Below are 19216 nucleotides of genomic sequence, written 5' to 3' on the forward strand. Positions count from 1 at the left end.
GCTGCTTGTATCTTTGTGCTGTGGTGGATTAACGTACTGTTGTGACATGGAAACATGGCGATCTAATTACGTGGTGGGTGGGTGGAAGATGGGGCAGGGCGTGCAATGACCCTGGCGCACTGCCCTCCTGTGCCAGGGCAAAAGGCCCGTCACTTTAGGGCATGTTTTCTGCCCGACGGGTCCTTGCCCCACTGCCGCTCAGAAACAACTGCGCACCTCAGAATTGTCCACCAGCTCAGCTGCACCTTACCAGCTGGTGAACTTCACAACCACTGTCCTGGTCAACCATGTCTTTTCCCTGTCAATCACCACCCTGTTAGCATTAACTAAAATTTGTCAGCAAATGCCTCTGACAGAGCCATTGTTCCCTGCCCCACTTGACCCCAGTTTGCACATCGGTTCCAAGCGGCAGAGCACCATTTCCTCGTGCCAGTGGGACACTGCCAAGGGCCCCATTAGGTGACCTGACCTTTCCTGAAACCAGCTCTAGCTCACAGCACAGGCTGCCTAAGAGCAGCTGTTTCCTTGTGTGGTGGTGAACTGAATTTTCCAGTTCCATACAGAAAAAGAAAGTGAAAAATACTATTATACACAGCAGATCATTTTTTAAAGGGAGGAAAGCAGCCTTTGAGCTTTGCCTATATTCTGATTTATGGTCCATAGTACTGTTTCAGAGGTCAAAATGAGTAGCGATGCCAGAAGTATTCAAGCAAATATTGATCCAAGGTCTGCAACTTGCTAATTCAGTTCTTTACAAATACCAACAGCACTCTTTTACAGAGGCAAGTGGTCTGAAATATGATCTCTTACTCGATAAAAGTTGTATAACATTGAGAATTATACATTATTTGCCTTTACATATATGATCTTACATTTGGCCTCCTTGAAACACAAATTGTCAGCCTGAGCACATCTTACCACGCAATCCCCATCATGCCGTAGCAGAGTCCTCAGTTTTACCCCTTTCTCCAGGGGCTATGATTTACAAACTATCAATGCCGATTTAGTCTTTTTAAAAAAAAAAAAAAAAAAAAATCTATAAAAAGTCTAAAACTGGGTCTTGAAGGACACTAGGAATATGGTCCTTCTCCCATGATTCCCCGTATATAATTTTATGTTGAGATTTGTTATCTAAATATTTTTATTCCATTGAATATATGATTGTTGTTCATAAATTGAGTGGTCACACAATAAAACCGGCCACAGACTATTCACCAGGGTTCATCTAATCCTCAGGAAATTCTCCAGAAGAGCCCTGGTGACGATTTCTAGTGTAGTATCTGTTACGAATTGACCGCTAGTAGACCATGACTATGTCAGCCTGTCCATGCATTCTGTCAGATCTCAAAAAGAATTGCATCAGGCTGTACCCTGACCCCTTTCAGGATGCTCCTTCCATTTTTTCATTGTGCAGAAGTTTTACTAGAAACAATTTTCTGTGACAGTTTTCAGATCTCTCTGCAGATAACCTTGGTTTTCTTGTTCAGTGATTTAAAAGGCCATCCTTAAGAATGCTGCATACAACACTGTCTATCCGTTTAATGTTCAGATATTTTTTCCTTATTTTTACACTGAAATCTTGATGATAATTTTAGTTGTGTCCTTTTCTTTCTGCTGCACAGAGTCTGGTGGTTTTTCTGTCTTACAGAATACCTCTGGGTACTGTCTTGTCTGGGGAAACACTGCAAGTCCTGCTCTTTTCTAGTTTTTACAGGTTTTGGCTTCCTTGGTGGCTAGTCCTTTTCCTTCTTAAACCTGGGGTTACAGTGGTTCCCTAGGCAAGTTGTGTCAGCAAGCTGCAAGAGTGGCTTCCTTCCACAGAGGAAGACAATCCCAGCCTAGGCAGGGCAGTGATCTCTCCAACAAGAGCACAGTCCCACCATACCAGGCACAGCAACACAGAGCTGGGCCAGTGCCAGTAAAAGGTTCTGTTGACCTCCCAGCAACCATAAGGCAAATGCAAGGTGACACATCAGACCCCAGGTCAAAGACAAGTGAAGAAGTTGGGAGCAGCAGGGGAGAGGGCTGGGCACAAGCCTACCTGCAGCAGAGCTCAGGCAGAGCCCAGGATGGAGCTTGGAGGCAGCGCCTAGACCTGTGTGCTGAGGATGCAAGCTGGGCAGGGTGCTCTGGGACTGCTGGTGCGCTCGGGGACCCATCAGTCAGCCTTCCTCATCGCCCTATTTCTTCCCTCAGTGTCATCACAACCCTTTCTCTCGTACTGTTTCTGCCAACAGCAACCAGCCACCTACCTGTGCTTTACGCATATGAATCCAGCAGAAAACAAGAATGAACACAGTAGAAGAGAAGAACATGGCTGAGTTGTTCCAGATCGAAAGCACTGTCCGTCACCAGCCTATTGCAGCATCCTATGTAGAAATACATCTAGGAAGAAAGAAAGCATGCAGACATCCAGCTTGAGTATCTACACTGAAGTGCCAGACTTCTAGTTTAGTCCAAGTAGGAGAGACCGAGTGTCTTTCTGAGGGCAAGCTCCACCTACTGTCTTTTAATCAGATGACACTTTTTTTTTGGTAAAATATACTATGCATAGGTAGTGGAAAAGATCCTTAGCACTGGGAAGAACCAAAAACCAAGTAAAATGGATCTTTTATTTAGTCAAAATATTTTTATTTGGTTGTATTTAACAGAAGAATTGCTTTTGTCCTTTCTTTCCCCACCCTCCCCCTCTCTTGTTTGCTCACTATTTCTGATTCCTCATGCTTCCATTCTTTCAGTACAATATAGTATCACCTTACACCTCTTCAGCATTTTCCAGTTAAGGCTCTCAAAGCATTTACAGACATGAGTTAACTAATCCTCACAACAATCATTAGCAGTAGGGAAATAAAATGATCTGCATCTGCAGAAAGAAGTTAAGATCAACTTTTTTTTCCATGTTTTTCTTTGATTTTCAGTGTCCAGCTTGTATTATGCTGGGCTTGATGAACATGGGTCCCTGCAGTTGTGTTTCATTCTTCTGAAAGAAAGACTGAGTTTAAGCACTCAAAATCTAAAGCTATTTATGAAAAATCTTTCTTTAGTAACCTGTTGAAGGCCACACAATAAGCGAGCAGCAGAATCCAAAACTGGGAACAAAGCATAACTTCCAGGTATGTGGTATTCTATGAGACATAACCCTTTGTAACTTACCTCTGGACTTTAAAACCACAATCCATTTCCTTCTCCTTACACATTGTCCTCTACTGACCATTTCCAGAAGGCTTCAACCTCAGGTACTTACATTCTGGATTTTACTAGCAAGTTTTACATGAGGCCCTTCACAGTCATCAATTGCATACAGTATACAATGCCTTTGGGTGGCTGTAATGAGCCTTAATAGAAAAGAAAAAAATAAAAAACCCAAACCCCAAACCCCAACAACCTAACGAGCAAAGGGTGTGGATTTTATCTTTCAGTATTTAAAACAAACTTCAGAGTTTATCGAAAAAATCCAATATGTGATTGTTTTAAGGAAAAACACCCCCATTCCCAAACCTGGTTCAAATGGAAGACTAAATATTTACTTGACATTAACACCTTCTTCTCAGTAGTGCATCTGCATAGAGATTCTTCATAAAACCCTGCAAATTCACAATTGTAACTTGCAAACAGAAGTACTATGACTGTTCAAGCAAACAGTAATTTTAAAATATGCATACAGTTCATGTAAATTGTATCTTCTCGTTAGCTCCAGCAGAAGATACTGGCATGAAACACAGATGAAATTTTTTCTTAGTTAGGTTAACACTGAAAATTCAAACAGTCAGACAAACACAATGCAAGTATTTTAACAGAAACAATATAAAATTTCAGTGGTTTAAAAAAGATCTAAATGAGAAATCCTGGTTATTTCAACAAATTGCTAGACCCTACATTTAAAATGATGCATTTACAGAACTATTCAGATGAATTAGGCTTCTTCTCTAACACTAAATACTGGAATTCTGATAGATTGTGCAAGTATTAAAAAATATTAACATTTCAAATCTTAACATTACAATTTTAAATAACCTTGCCAGTGCAATGTTATAAATATAAAAAAATACCTCAGAGCTACAATTTTGTATAAGTTATATGAGTAAATGAAAGTGCTTTTCAAGTACTTATGTTCATTTACAGTTGGATTCTCTTGTATAAGTCAGTGCTCAGATGGTACAATTTAAATATCAGTCTTTTTAAATTTTGGATGCATACGTTGAACTGGATGGAATAACTGGTTTCATTTGCAGAAATGTGTGATAAATATTTAAATACAGAATATAATTTGTGATAAATATTTAAATATGGAATATTATAAAGTGTGAATATTATAATTTTTGTTATCTATTAAAAATAAAATAGAAAGAGATCACATCCTGATGGGTGTGTGATAACCTGATAATACCACGGGAGCCCTTGAGCCATACAGTAATTGTTAATTCCATCGAAATCCCAAATTATGATATGCTAAATAGTTGTTCTTCAGTAGAGACAAAAACGTGATCATAATAAAGGCCCAATACCGTCAACTTTTGAAGTATTAAAAAGATCTCATGATACGTGTCAAAAGCCATGGAATCTAATGAAAACTTTCCAACACTTTCAATTAGTCAGCCATAGTCACTCTGGAGAACACAGCTAGTGAATGTCACCACTGTACCGTCTGACCAGTGCACGGTGTAGCTCCCTTTCTGGCTAGTCAAGAACCATTATTATTATAGTGATACAAAAAAAAGATTGCATTCCTGTTCGCCAGCCAGAGGAAGGGTGAGGTAAGTGGGGAGATACTTGTTTATTAGACAAGAAAACCAAAACAAAACAACCCTAAATGAATCAATATATATTTAAAAGTGCACTGAAAATATTTCCTATTGAACCCTATTTCTCATAAGTGCCAGATTTTAATCTTAAATTATATCCACTGTGAACACTGAACACATGTAAGCTGATATTAGAGCATTTAGTTTGTCTTGCGGTTTGAAAAGCACGTGACACAAGGCAGCATTAAAATCTTTCATTAAAGATCTGGCAATGCCATAGTTTTATCATGAAGATGCAGCTCAGAAATGACACAGTTCCGGAGAAGCCCCTGCAGACTGCCATTACAAGCTTTCTCCAACAAAGTGCTTTGTCATTTGCCAAAGACAAAAGTCAAACTGTTTCCCTACCTCACCACAGTGCTGCACTGGCAATTTACAATTTTCTTTCCAGATGCAGTTGGACTTTAATAAATTATAGCTCTTCAGAGTTAGGCAATTCTTTGTAATAAAAGCAGAGTTTCATGTTCCATCAAGAGTGGCCACTGTTTAGACTGGTCTCTTCATGCAGACCTGACAACGGCTGATGATATTTTCTAGTTCTCCTGCTTTCAAAGTCTGTGACAGAGGTTTCCTAAAAGAAAGAAAATAATCATTTACTTTTCTTCTTTAAAAAACAGGGTTATTGACAACAATATTGAAATCCCTAGCTCACTTACATCATCTTTGTGCTACAGAATGATGCTAAACCTAACAAAGGGGGATGTCTAAACTGAGGGGAATTACTAGGGGAGGCCCCACGTGTTATGCAGGCAGTTATTGTCTACTAGGGCATTTGCAGCATGGATGCAGGGAAGTACAGTTTACCTGAACATTCTTCTTGGATTTAACGATGCCAACCAGAAGCTGTAGGAATTTGTGTAGTAGTTGCACGTCCCCCTGCCATGGCACTCTATGAATGGGATGGCTCGAAATTCTTCCAAACAAGATCCAGGAGATGCCAATGCTTGGCCAGAAGCTTCTGAGCCGGCACTTGTATACTGTAACCACCAATAGATTTTTTTTATGAGAACTTGTCCATCAGCTTTTAGTAAACTGCAGGCAAAAAAAAAATCTCTTTCTAAAACATATCATACGGTCTGTGGTACATCTCCGACAAAACAAAATGAACAGAGATTAGTTCTATCGAACTTATAATGAAGCACAGAAGCCTTATGAGAATTCAAGCACAGTTATGGCATTTCTTAAGTTTCTGCAAAGACCCTTCTCTGCTCCATGAAAAGTCACAAAACTGTAACCAGTACAAAGAGTAGAAAGTAGCTGGCTTCTGTCCAGTTGAGGACTACAGTAACTGAATTACAAATAAGCCAAATCCCCTATTTTGTATGTGTTCCTATTTTTTGTTGCATTGATTGCTTCTCCAAACACAAAAAGCAAAGGCATTTTCTTTTTCTGATGTTGGTAAATGCTTGTAGAAATAGCTCTAGAATAATTTATGACAGTAGAAAATTGGCTAGAAAATACCATTTGAATTTGGTGATGTTGGAAACAAGCAAATGATTTTAACCAGATGCTGCAAAAATTCTTTCTTTTCCAAGCTTATTATTACTTAGGGCCAAATCCCAGGAGAGACAACAAGTTTCACACTAGACCTAAAAGGACTTTACATCATGCAAAAAAAGAGGGGGTTTCAATTCTGTCTTGTCAATACCCTCATTTGCTGGCATCCCTATGACATCCCACAGGCATGGATAACAAAGATGAAGTGCTACGTCCCCTAATACAGATGCACCCTTATTCCCATAATCAGTTCTCGATTTGCAGTCACGTTATGACCTTTCTTCACTCATATCTTGTTATGGCATCAAAATTGCTGAGGCAGTCTTTTGTAGACAGAGTACTGCTTTTGTTTTGATTTTAGCTTTCTGCGGAATTCAGTCCAAGATCCGATTTATAAAAGAACTGCCTAGCATGGAACTGGGTCAGTTATTTCTGTGCATTTGTGTTCAGGACCGGTTTAAACCACTCTACTCCCCAAACCTTTTTCCTAGATCTTAGTGCGACACAAAAATGAGACTGTGCGGTTATTTTCATCAGACTAAAATCCTATGGTTCTCCTTTCATCTTTTCCCCTTTTCCTCCTGCCACCTATTTCTGAGGATAGATCAGAATAACTATTCCTCTGCTTCCGGCATTGAATAAGAGTTAATAAAATTATTGTCTACTTCTTTCCAAAGGAAAAAAAAAAACACCACAATTATTAAGAAACAAATGAGCTATGAGCAGATGAAAACACCAATGAAAGTGTGAGGACATAAAATTAATAATTCAAATCTTTATATCCTTACCATAACAAAAGAAAACCCCTTCCAGAGAGATATCCAGCCTTCTGGACATGCAGGAACTACAGTTGTTTGGCTGTGCACTGCTATTACCATTGCAGCTCCTTCACAGACAACACACCTGTAAGAAGAAAGACGCATGCATTCTGTACAGATATGAGGGAAAACACGGAAGCAGACAAAAATTCTATCTTCCAGGATAGTAGCTACCCAATGGCAGGGCTTACTGTAAATGTTACTACTCACATAGGTTTTCTTTGTTTAATGAGGAGATAAGTAAATAGAAGGTAACCCAAATACCTCGCTTTGCAATCTCTACTAGTGACATCAGACAAAAATTGGTGCAAGATGGGAATTAGTCCCAGAACATTTGAGCTTCCTTATTTTACCTTACTGAAGTAATAAGCTAAATTTTACCTTCTTCATGTGCTCACTGCTTTATGTTGTTATGGTTTAGATTAAAGTTCTGTACCTTTATTTGCTAAGATAAGAAAAAATAATCTTTATTTCCTAAATGAAGAAACTGTGAAGCTGAGCTACTAGATTGCAACAACTGGGTAGGGCAGGCTAGAAGACAGAGTGCAAAGCTTGCCTTCCCATCTCTGATTTTGCTACTCTTGGTCTTTTGTGCTTTTGGAGCTTTTCCTCTTAAGATGCTCTTCATCCTTCTCTCCTGTTCTAAAGCAACTACAAAGGGCCACATTTGCACATTTTCATAGCAGGGAACCTTCAGCCTCAACTTAAAGTATTCTTCACCAGCTACAGTAAATGTACCACACATAATTGAAAGCAGAACTTGATTTGTATTGTATTCCAAATAAGGAAGCTGTCTTTATTTCATTTTAGTCTGACTCCAATATACACAAAAATAAGTTTTTCAAAATGTATCACTGCAATCAGTAGGATTGTGTGCCATCTTCTCATGTCAGCTATGCAGATTAAGCCCTGTGGTGGCACCCTACCTTTAATCTAACTTTTCTTAGAGTATCACTGAATATCTGACATATTCAGGTGAGTAATCAAAAATCAGGTGGTTAAAAAAAAAAAGTGTTTGTACTGGCTGAGATGGGCAGGTCTTTGCCTAAGATTTGCCATTCAAAACAATTTAAGATGTCTTTGTGGTTCCAGGCCAGAAGAACTAAAATTCTTATACTCTTACCTGCTTATATGGGGCTCTAGTGCCCTGCCAGAAATCGGTGCCATATCTACTGGCATTACTGCTGCAGTTGACAGCCAGTAGGAATAGTCATTGCGAGAAGCAAAACTACAAACATCATTGGTGCTACAGAATAAAAATGGCATGGTGGTAAATCTCTGCAAGCAGCTACCAGCTGTTCCTAAAAGACAAATGAGGAGAGGTTTGTGACACGTAGGAGATTATATTTAGTGCAGTGAACAGAAGAGAGACATGATGGCATCCAATCTACTATAGTGAGAATTAAAGCAGTTGGTAACTATAGAAAGAGAAGTGTCTGTACAGTGGAATTATCTGAGAACAAAATGTTTATGGTATTTATAAAAATATGTATACAAAAAATAAGGGCTAAGAACAAAATCTGTTAAAATAATAATATCTTCTTGAATGGTATCAGTCCTTGACACAGTGGTAGGGATTCCACTGCTTAAACAAAAGCTTCTGGTGCCATTTTTGACACCCTATAGCATCCCATTTGGTCTCTAAGAAAGCAAGATTCTCTCTCAGATCTTGTGTTACTACTGTCAGCCCTGTGCAGAAGTTGTGAACATTTATAATAGACATCTATCTGTAACTGATTTTGTCCTCAAAGATGTCTAGGAGTAGCAAAAAGGGAATACAGGAATGCAGGAAAGAAATGTGTCTTTCAAGCCATGATTCCTCAATTGACTCAAAGCAGCAGACCACTCTGGAAACTGGTGGTTGAAACCAGTGTTCATCTCAGACACTTACTGTCAGTTTGGTTTCATTACAACTTAGCATTACTGGACTCTAAAGAAAACGATCTGAAAATGTATACCAATACAGTACCAAGATCTTGGCCATGTGCTCGTTCATTTCCTTGTACAAAAAGCAGCGAATAGCCAATATAGATCTGTGATGTCCCATGTGGGCATGAAGGAATCTTTGTTGACTGACTATGCCGGGTAAAGATAAAACCTCTTCTTGTTGGACCAGCAGTAATAGCACCTGGTGATCCAGGTAGCCCCTGTAGACCTGGAAAGCCAATCAGTCCAGGCTCTCCTGTGGAGAGGAAAGAAATATGACTGCAAATATTATAATTTTGTTTGAATTTTTACTTCATTTAAATTAGTGTAACCACTTGAAAACTAACAAAAAAAACTTTATCAATATGAAGATACAACTGGAAAATTGGTAGTATTTCTTGCTAGATGTATTAACTCCTTCAGACCTAGCTCAGGTAGCTTTCCGTTGCATAGTTTCATGGAATAGGGAAGTATTTTAAAGAACTACAGCCATTTTTATCAAAAAAGTTGTAAAGTAAAAACATTTTATGGTGACTAAATAAAAATATTTAGTTCGATTTTGATGTCATAAAAAGGCATACTCATTCCTAGGTATTTCAAGTGGAAAAATAAATATGATTAATAACAGAGGAGCACAGGTAAGGCATTTTTGTAAATTATTATTAGTTGTAAACATGCATATGTTAAAAGCTAAGAATGTGCTTACACGTGTTTGTGGCCCTAAAGCTACTGTAAATGTTACAGAATCTCAATACATGCAAGAGGAAGGTTTTACAGGAACAGGAATACAGTTTATCTGTAAATTCAGTAGTAGCAGTCAAACAGGTATCTCTGCTTTCCTGTACCTCTTTGTCCTGGAAATCCCCTGTCTCCTTTTGGACCAGGCAGTCCTGGTTGACCTGGATGACCAAAACTTCCTGGTAGACCTTTTAATCCTTTAGGTCCTAAATTGTAATAAAGAAAAATCCAGATTCATACAGCAGTACTTATTCTCGATTTTAGTAACTGTTAATGAATAAAGTAAAAATCCTCATGTAAATGTAGATGTGTTAGAATAAAAACATCAGCATGAATGTAATAAGTTTTGAGACTGTCTGTAGTGTTACTGTCACCATATTTCCTATCAGGAAGATTACAAGGAAATATTGAACATATTACAGGAAAATAGTCTCAGAAGAAATGTTTACAGAAGCCAAAGCAAATAGCTTTTTCTTTTAGCATGTGTCATACAATAGAAATATTTCAAAAGTATAGTAACAGGCCATAATTGTCTTGGTCACGGTTTGTAATTCTATAAATAACACAGCTCCTTTTTAAAACAACTTTAAGGAGAGTGTAAAAGAACAATTCTTTAGTGCCTGCTTTGTTATGATGGAGGTGACTGTCATTTCTGAGTGGGCCATGCCTTCTGGCAAGCCTGCCCCCATGAGGAGCCCCCGTCCTGGGGTGGGAAGCTGTGTTACTGAGAAGGGTGGCGGAGTACCCACTGCACATCCACCTCATCCAGCCTGCTCCTTGCTTCCCCAGTCCTCACAGCCGTGGCAGGCTTCACTACTAGTGCCAATGGAGAGACAGCAAGCCTCTCCCTTCCCACCTCCAGACTACAACAGACAGAATCACTTCGTAGCACATCTAGAATACTTCTATTACGTGTGGTAATTTCCACCCCCCACCCAAAATGACAAACATCCTGAGCATGGTTCCAGTTGCACGAAAATGGTCAATGTTTTGATTCAAGTTTATTTTTTATTCCATTATTTTGCTTAGGCTTATGTTGAGGGAGAAACTTACTCACTCATTGACTGAGAGATGGAGATGGAATGGGACAGGTTATAAATATAAGGTTGTTAACAAAGGTACAAAGAGCTATTTTTAAATACGGAGAGGTATTTTTAGACACATGAATTTTCTATGCAGAAGCGTGTTTTTCCACCAAACCAAAATGCTCCACTAAGCAGCACACACAAACATGTATAAAGATAAGAATATAAACCACCTTGTAGTCCAGGAATCCCTTTAATTCCTTGATCACCTGGTGTTCCTGGGATTCCTGGCAATCCAGGAGGACCCTTGCTTCCTGGGATGGAGAATATTCTCCCAGGGACTCCAGGTGGACCTAGCAGCAAAAATATAATGAAGAGCTATTGCTTTATATTAAAAGAAAGCAAAAAAAAAACTACAAAATAAAACAAACAAATCCACCTAAGTCTGCTGGTATTACAATGAGAAGGGTTGGTTACCATGCTGGCCCTTTGGTCCCCTTGGCCCTTCTGCACCTTGTGGTCCAGGGGGTCCTTGATCACCCTTCTCTCCTAAAAAGAAGATTGAAGATACGTCTGTCTAGTTTAAAATGTCAAAACAACTGTCAAAGTTTTAGAGGCTTATTTAAGAGTCTGGCATGATCCATGCCACCTTCCCAAAGAGTAACACAGCCTGTAGAATCATTTGAAATGCGAAAGTGGACTTCTACATCTCTGCTGTTACTGTATAATTTATAGACCAAGAGCATTTAGCTTACAGGATGACTTTTCCATGTCAATCTTCATATAATGGCTGGTCCCATAAACCTAGCTTAAAATCTCAGCTTGTAAGTCCTCTTATCTTATGTGTTTTTGCCACTGAGTTTGCAGGTCAAGTGCTGCCTTCAGTGATGCTGTGCAGTTCAACTCCCTTTAAACCCTACTGTCAGTTATGCTCATGGATGTTTGGAGGGTTGTATGGTTTTTCAAGTGTTTGAAACTTAATAAGCAATTATTTTCACTGTGCAAATATGAGGTTACATTCAGATTACTCTCCACAGCTCTGCTGGAAACAGGAAAAAAAAAAAAAAAAAAAGTGTTTTTATCATCAAGTCAGGAGATTTGACTAAGCCCTGAAACGAGAGCTTTTTGCTTAAAAAAGTGTAATTACTGTCCGTACAGTGACTTTTCAAATTAGAAAAAAATAAAGATACAGAATAATTAGCATGGAACACAAACCAGCAGGTTAAACAGGTAATGACAATTTTGTGTGACTGACTGTAAATCATGCAATTGAAAAATGAGAATACTGGAGTAATGTGGACCTATATCAGATTTAAATCATTAGAAAAATGTCTGAATTAAAAGGATTTTTAGCCAGCTACTGATCCAACTAACCCTCAGGAATATGAAATTAATGAAGGCAACATATTTAACAGTTCGTCTGCTGATAAACTGGTAAATTAGATTAAAATTGGGACTAACGGCAAACAGAGGACCTAGTGCTCTCTGTATAACTATGATTAAATGCTCTTGAGTTCTATAGCTAAGAGGTAGCCAAAAAGTCACATCTTCTAGCAGTGGTGTGGAATTTTTAATTAGCAGACTCAGTCCCAAAGTCCTTTCACATTATTAGTCACTCAGGACAAACTTGTTTTGAATTTGCCTGGAATGGAGGCTGTTGAAGTTTCAGCCCTTCCTCACTTTAACATCAGTTTGGACATCTCCATAGCATCTAACTCAAAGAAAATGCTCTCTTAGTGAATGGTTTCATTTATAGCTGACCTACACCCTGCTCTTGATGCAAAAACCTCATGTCTCTAAGACTACACCTGGCACTATTTATTACACACATACTATTATAGCGCAACATGTAAATTATTGTATTCGGCACACGGACATGTATGAAATAGAAACATTAATACCTTTTACACCTGGAAATCCAAGAAATCCAGGGTCCCCTCTAGCACCAGGATAACCCGATCGACCTTCAATTCCCTGCAAATCAGAAAACACCAATAACAAACAGGCAGCAGCATCTCCATGACAGGAAGTACATTTTCTTTTTGTTCAAAGCTTTATGTTCACAGACTATGCTACAACTAGAATTATCTGCTCCATTTGTAAGCATGTTAGAAATAGTCATATCATTGCTAATATTATTCTGTAATACAGAATGGCCAAGAAAATGACATGCCAGAAATTCTTAATAATTTCTTTTTGATCAATTTAAGTCCATAAAAACTGCTTTTCATATCTATTTTAATATCTTTCCTCTATTACAAGATTTTTTTTTGAGGATTTTTTTGTTTTGGTTTGGTTTTTTATTTTGTTTTTATTTAAATTGTCCTGTGTGTTATTTTCATGGTAAGAGCAAAATTAACAATGAAGTAAGAAAGAAGCAATATGCCTTTCACTGACTTTTGGACCAGGCGGACCAGTGTCGCCGGCTGGGCCTGTTTGCCCTGGTATGCCTTCTGCCCCTCTAACACCTTTGCTTCCTTTCATGCTGGGAGTGGGAAGACCAGGAGGCCCTGGAAAACCAGGAGCACCTGTACAGAAACATCAGAGTAAATAAAGACTACTGCCAACAGCATTTCATATACATTACATATAATGCAGTACAACATTCAACAACTCTATAATGGTACTCATGGTTACCACCTCAGTAGTTCCCAAAGAAATATACCCATTTTTAAAAAATCAACTCATTTTTCCTAGCCTACTAATTTAATCTGAGATCAGAGCTGAGTTCCTGCAGACCGCTATAGCACTACAGTTTTTTGAATATCCTCCAGCTGTAGTTGTGACTGCAATCACAGTCATGCTATCTCACTTCTTTAAAGTTGGATCTCAGCTGCCTTGCAGACCACATGGGAAGAAAGCAAAATAATGCATTTGAGTGGACTGCAAAGCTTAACATTATTTTAATTTACATCATACTGCATAGAGTACCATGCTGTTTGCAATGGTAACATTGCCATTAACTGGTAAACAAACTACCTGTTTAATTATGAAACTCTCTTGGGTAAGACCCCTTTCAACCTTGAGTTCTGGACAGGCTGAATTCTGCTTTCAATTATCAGTATATCACTTCAGATAAAGAAGGAGTTATAACAACACACCTGGTCTTCCATCTGCACCAGCAATACCTCTATTCCCTTTTTGGCCAGTGATTGCCATGCCTGTTGCACCTTGAAATCCAGGTAACCCCACTAAGCCAGGAGGTCCAATGGGTCCTTGATCACCCTGATGACCTTTTATACCCGGTGGCCCAGGAAAACCAGGCAGTCCCATGTCCCCTTTGATTCCTGCAAAGTACAAGTATTGTATTTCGGGAGAGCTGTTAAAGATGGTGAGATGATGTGATGACACAGAATCTGCGCATTTACTATACCACAAAGGTGGAATTCAGCCTTTGTTTTTAGTACAGGGAAGTCCCTAAAGCCACCTTGCTACTGTAAAGCAAAACAGCTGTGAGAAGACAGGACTCACTGCAAGGCAGCGTACACAACATTTTTCTCTCTCTCATTTAAAAAAACAAAACCAAAAAACAACACCAACAACAAAAAAAAACAACAAACCAAAACCAAAACCACCAAACTTCACTTCAGAGATTGCTCTTGCAAAGGAATAAACTTGAGAAGAGGGTAGAAAGACCAGAGCAGGGAATATTTCTTGATGCATAAGCAGAAGAAAGGCTTCTTTGAACATCAGAACTGGCAGATCCTTTTAAACTAAATTCCATTGGTGCTAAAAGCACCAATGTGATTACAACAAAATAAGAGACTACTCCAAAAGGATATTGTTTTAAGGGTGATCTTAGAGTGCGTGATCTATATATGGAGGATACGAAGACAGAATTATTATTTTTTTAAGGTGAAGCAAATCAATGGATTTCTACCAGTACTAGAAATACAATGCAAAACCTAAAAAATAAAAAAGAGTCCCCTCAGTCAACTGTTCATAAATATAAAACGAGAGATGAGCAAAATGACAATGCAATAGCTGCAGCTCTTACAGTATGAATATTTAGCAGCCGCCATCTGTTTAGAATATACTCTGTTAATCAAGTTGTGTATCAAAATAAAATTTCAAAAGTTCTAGAATGTGTAAATCGCCTTCAAAATACCTTTTACAACAGTCTTAAATTTTCAAGCAAGAACTCTTGAAATTTAATATACAGCACCAAATCACTCATCAAAAGCACACAATCACTCTCAATTTTCTGACACTCTTAGTGCCATTTCAAGCATCCAAAAGCAGGAGGTGACTTAATGATGAAGATAATGATTCTGGTATTTAAAAATTAAGCTTTTGCTTTCTGAAAAGACAACCCACCTCTACGACCAGGAATACCTCGAAGGCCAGGGATTCCTCTCCCTGGTGCTCCTATAAAACATTAGGTCATGTTACACTCAAAGTCCTGAATAACTGTCTAATAATTCATACATTTCTTCAGAATTCACTGAATCAAAACAGATTTTAGTTATATGTAAAAGATAATTTATTATTTCCATTTCTTCTATCCAGAAATATAAATTAAATTTGTAAGTTTTTCTTTATAGTAGGAAATCTTATTGATCAATCGTTTTTGAGGTACATTCTACAATAATAAGCTTTGTCTTTTTTCAAAGGAAAAAAAAAACAGAAGAAAAATCTGCATTTAAGTTAGTTACTAAGAAAAATATAAGAAGAAACGTAAATACCTTAAAAAAGAAAATATGTTAACAGTGATTACTTCAAACTTAATATGGAAAAACTTACTAAATACTATGAATGCCTTCTCAATATCCTCTTTATACTAATATGCAAAGAAACATTTTCACTGTAAAATACGAAAACACTTTCTGTCAGAATTCAGTGGACGACTAAACCTATCTGTGGATGTTGATAACATCAGGATTAAAATTTAAATGAAGGGCTTTACAACCCAAGGGCCAGGTCATCGAAACCTTCACCGATCACCTAAGTAGACACTGTGCTTCCTTTTATCTTATTTCCATGTAAGAGAGGAGACTCCTTGAAAAGGATATTGGTTCTTTTAATCTCTTTGAGTTTAAACACATAACAGCAGAACTTTGGCTCTTGCTGACATTAACATTTTTAGGTGACGTTATCACAAATCACACATATAATACAACAGTGATGTATGCATTTGGGTTGTTGACAACATGTACAACAATGACATAGAAAAACCTGTGAATTATGTAAAAGTGAAAAACCTCCTACTTATAAACTTATCTTTGGCTCCAAAGAAGCTCCTTATTAATTCTTCCCAAATAACCCTTGTCAGTTTAACTAGGAAAATAAACAATTGTAAAATAGAATGAAAATATTTCACTGGTGTTACCTGGTTCTCCCTTTACTCCTGAGGGACCGGGCATACCGTCTTTACCTTGATTACCTCTTTCACCAACAAGTCCATTTTTCCCAGGCTCTCCAACAGCACCTATGAATTGTAATGGACCACAATATGTCTAAAGTTTCTCTAAACCGGGAGTAGATTCTGATCTTTGCTAACTCTGCTGATTACTCAGTGCAAGTTCACTAAAGTCTACAGAACCACAACATTGTAATTTTGATGAGGATCTCTGAATATAGAGCGTTCAATGCTCTTTTTGAAGACAGTGATTGGCACTCACTTTAATAAAGCCTGCATTGCACACTTTTCTGTTGCTGCATATTTACATATTCCCCATTAGGTATATTTTGAATAGTTTGATATTTTCTGTTGCTTTAACAAACAACTACAACTCTGTCCCCTCTTTCCATTCCAATTCATTTTCTTCTCCTTATCTAGCTACATCTTAGTTTATTATTCTCATTTGGGAGGCAGAACGAGCCTTTCTTACAATTGTGTGGATGTAACATCTTGAGACCTTTGGATGAAAAAAAAAAAAGGCAAAAAGCTTTACAATAGTCAAACAAAATTAAAACCTCTTGTCTCAGCTGAACTGGTAACATTGAAAACAGCCTGTTAAAGACTGGCTTGAACCAGAGAAGGTAAACAAAGCCTAACATAAACAGAGACTGCAACTGCATCAGTTAAATTCTAAAACGCTGAGAAGAAAAAGAGCATCGTCTGCCTCATTACAAAAAATAACAAACCAGGGGACAGTGATTTTTGAGAGATGCTATATACAATACCAGGAGGGCCTGTAATGCCCTGTTGCCCTGGGCGGCCCGGCCGTCCTTTAAAACCAGTATCTCCAGGAGGTCCAAGTTTCCCTGTAATAAGAAAGAGTGTGGGAGAGTAGAAAAGGTATTATCACTAGATCCAGACTCAGGCTGAGAACTTTGTTATCATTTCTGCTTTGGACAGCTGTAAAAGATCTCTAGCTGATGTAAGCCAGCCTGGCTGCACTGACTAGTGTTTAGGTTTACAGCTGTTGAATACTAACATGCCACCCCATGGGCACCCTGTGTAATTTACTGAGAAATTATCTTCTTCTAGAAGCATGTCAACATCTCACCAACCCCTCCAAAACACAACATACCTGGGATTCCTGCACTTCCAGTTTCCCCTCTGATCCCATGTGGTCCTGGTTCTCCTTTATGTCCTGGATGACCTTGGGATCCTTTTTCTCCTTTGCTGCCCAAACCTCCTGGAGGGCCTGGATCTCCCTGAGAAATAGCAGTTGCACAAACAGGTAAAGAATCACATTACATTAAACACATTACATTCCATATTTGAACAACAGAAAAATCATACGTAATTTTAAAGGTTAAGTAAGTGTAATCATGGTTCATTACAATTCCCAGACAGAAATCAAAGCAGAATAATATGAACTGTTCTCAAAATACCCATGGATCCATTAGACATAGCTAAGAAAAAAGATCTTTCTTTAATCTGTACAAACCAATTTAAGTCTTTAGATGTTTTCACTGGCACATGGACTTCCCTTCAATTTTATTCTAACGGCTCCTCTTTTGATCCAAACATACATTCCTTACATAATATGCAGCTATACAAAATACTGAAATGCATATTTTTCCGTGAATTCCTACTGACTGTCATGATAGTAATCTCATTGTGGCTACCCAGCTAATGAGAAAATAAACAGATGATTTAGATAGATTACCGGTGTTACAGTACAGTTTACAGCCTCAACCATGCGTTTCAGGTAATCTCATATGTAGAGACTCCCAGTTGTTCAACAACCAGAATACGTGGTGTAAAATTCTATCCAATTGACGTTACTTAAAAGACACTGTTTTTTCTTAGCAATATATATTACCAAACGTAATATACACTGAACGTAGTACACATTGCTAAGAAAAAATCCAATTCATCTTGTGTAAGGATATTGCTAGATCGTCAAAAAGCAACAGTACAATTTTAGATTACCAAACTTTTGCACTTGCTAAGATTATGTTTTTCTGTACTTTTTAACGTACAAGTATTACTACTGCTGACTTTTTAAATGCAAGTCCTTGTTCTTAATGGATTAACAACTTTCAGAGAATAAAGTTATTTCCAAGATGTTGCAACTTTACAAATAAGAAATTCTCTCACCAAGACAAAAATGAAATACAATGAACTCAAAAATTTCTCCTGAGTAATGACACAATAGAATTTTCATATTTCTTATCACTAACAAATTATCTACTTCTGCAAATTCTGCAGCTCTTGCTTACGTGTTGTTCTGTTTCTATAGTCAAAGGCTTTGCTCATTGACTATATATGACAATGTTGCAACTGCCTTTATACCTTTGGACCAGGTTCTCCTGGAGGCCCAGCAGATGGGTACCCAGGATCTCCCCTGTCACCTGGAAAGCCACCATAGCCTGGGGGACCAGGGTCACCTGATGGTCCTGGAAAGCCTGGAGATCCTTTCTGTCCTTTTGGACCTGGAAAAATACAGATACTGATACCATTCTTAAAAGGATCATAATTGCATACCACACCTCATGTTTTGTGATCTACTACGTGTGTATTCAGATATTCAGTCTTCATTAAAGATACAGTAATTTACACAGCCAATGATTTTATTTCTAAACACATTAAAAAGAGGCTCTTACCTATAACAGTATATAAATTAAAGAAGTTGTATTTCATTTAGAGAGAGGGAGAACTGCATTCAGCAAGTCAAGCGAATGCTGGAGTGGTGAGAAGTCTATAGGTACTGCAAAGAATAAATCCCACTCTAATTACTGTGTAGTGTGCTTACAGTAATTGCTCAGATCTGTGCAAATGCTTCTATACAGCTGTATGAATTTGTAATATGGCTTGGCAGAAAATTACCTGGAATTCCCATGTCCCCTTTGTTTCCTGGTGCACCTGGGAATCCTTGTCCTCCAGGAATCCCTGGAAGACCCATAAATCCTTTGATGCCTGCAAGATCAAGAAATAAATGCCATCTTCACATGTTTGTTTTAGAGACTGGCTGGCTGGTAGAGCTGTCATGAGTATAGAATCCTCTACCGGACA

General features: G+C 38.2%; 1 protein-coding gene across 1 annotated transcript in view; it reads right to left on the reverse strand.

The window, feature by feature from the left end:
* Window positions 1-5288: 5288 nt before the first annotated feature.
* COL4A3 (collagen type IV alpha 3 chain) overlaps window positions 5289-19216 on the reverse strand; it is a gene marked incomplete at its 3' end in the record, with an annotated part of 64180 nt that continues 50252 nt past the window's right edge. The window contains exons 36-52 of the mRNA XM_082487452.1: window positions 19031-19120; window positions 18497-18636; window positions 17283-17409; window positions 16933-17013; window positions 16136-16234; window positions 15124-15174; window positions 13908-14093; window positions 13204-13334; window positions 12708-12780; window positions 11284-11355; window positions 11040-11159; window positions 9889-9987; window positions 9087-9299; window positions 8241-8418; window positions 7088-7202; window positions 5607-5779; window positions 5289-5373 (exon numbers count right to left, since the gene is read on the reverse strand). Coding sequence (XP_082343578.1) covers window positions 5289-5373; window positions 5607-5779; window positions 7088-7202; window positions 8241-8418; window positions 9087-9299; window positions 9889-9987; window positions 11040-11159; window positions 11284-11355; window positions 12708-12780; window positions 13204-13334; window positions 13908-14093; window positions 15124-15174; window positions 16136-16234; window positions 16933-17013; window positions 17283-17409; window positions 18497-18636; window positions 19031-19120 — 2033 coding nt within the window. The remainder of the gene's footprint in view (window positions 5374-5606; window positions 5780-7087; window positions 7203-8240; window positions 8419-9086; window positions 9300-9888; window positions 9988-11039; window positions 11160-11283; window positions 11356-12707; window positions 12781-13203; window positions 13335-13907; window positions 14094-15123; window positions 15175-16135; window positions 16235-16932; window positions 17014-17282; window positions 17410-18496; window positions 18637-19030; window positions 19121-19216) is intronic.

This window comes from Vanellus vanellus (genome assembly GCF_965231255.1).
Source record: "Vanellus vanellus genome assembly, chromosome: 8".
Classification (NCBI taxonomy): Eukaryota; Metazoa; Chordata; class Aves; order Charadriiformes; family Charadriidae; genus Vanellus; species Vanellus vanellus.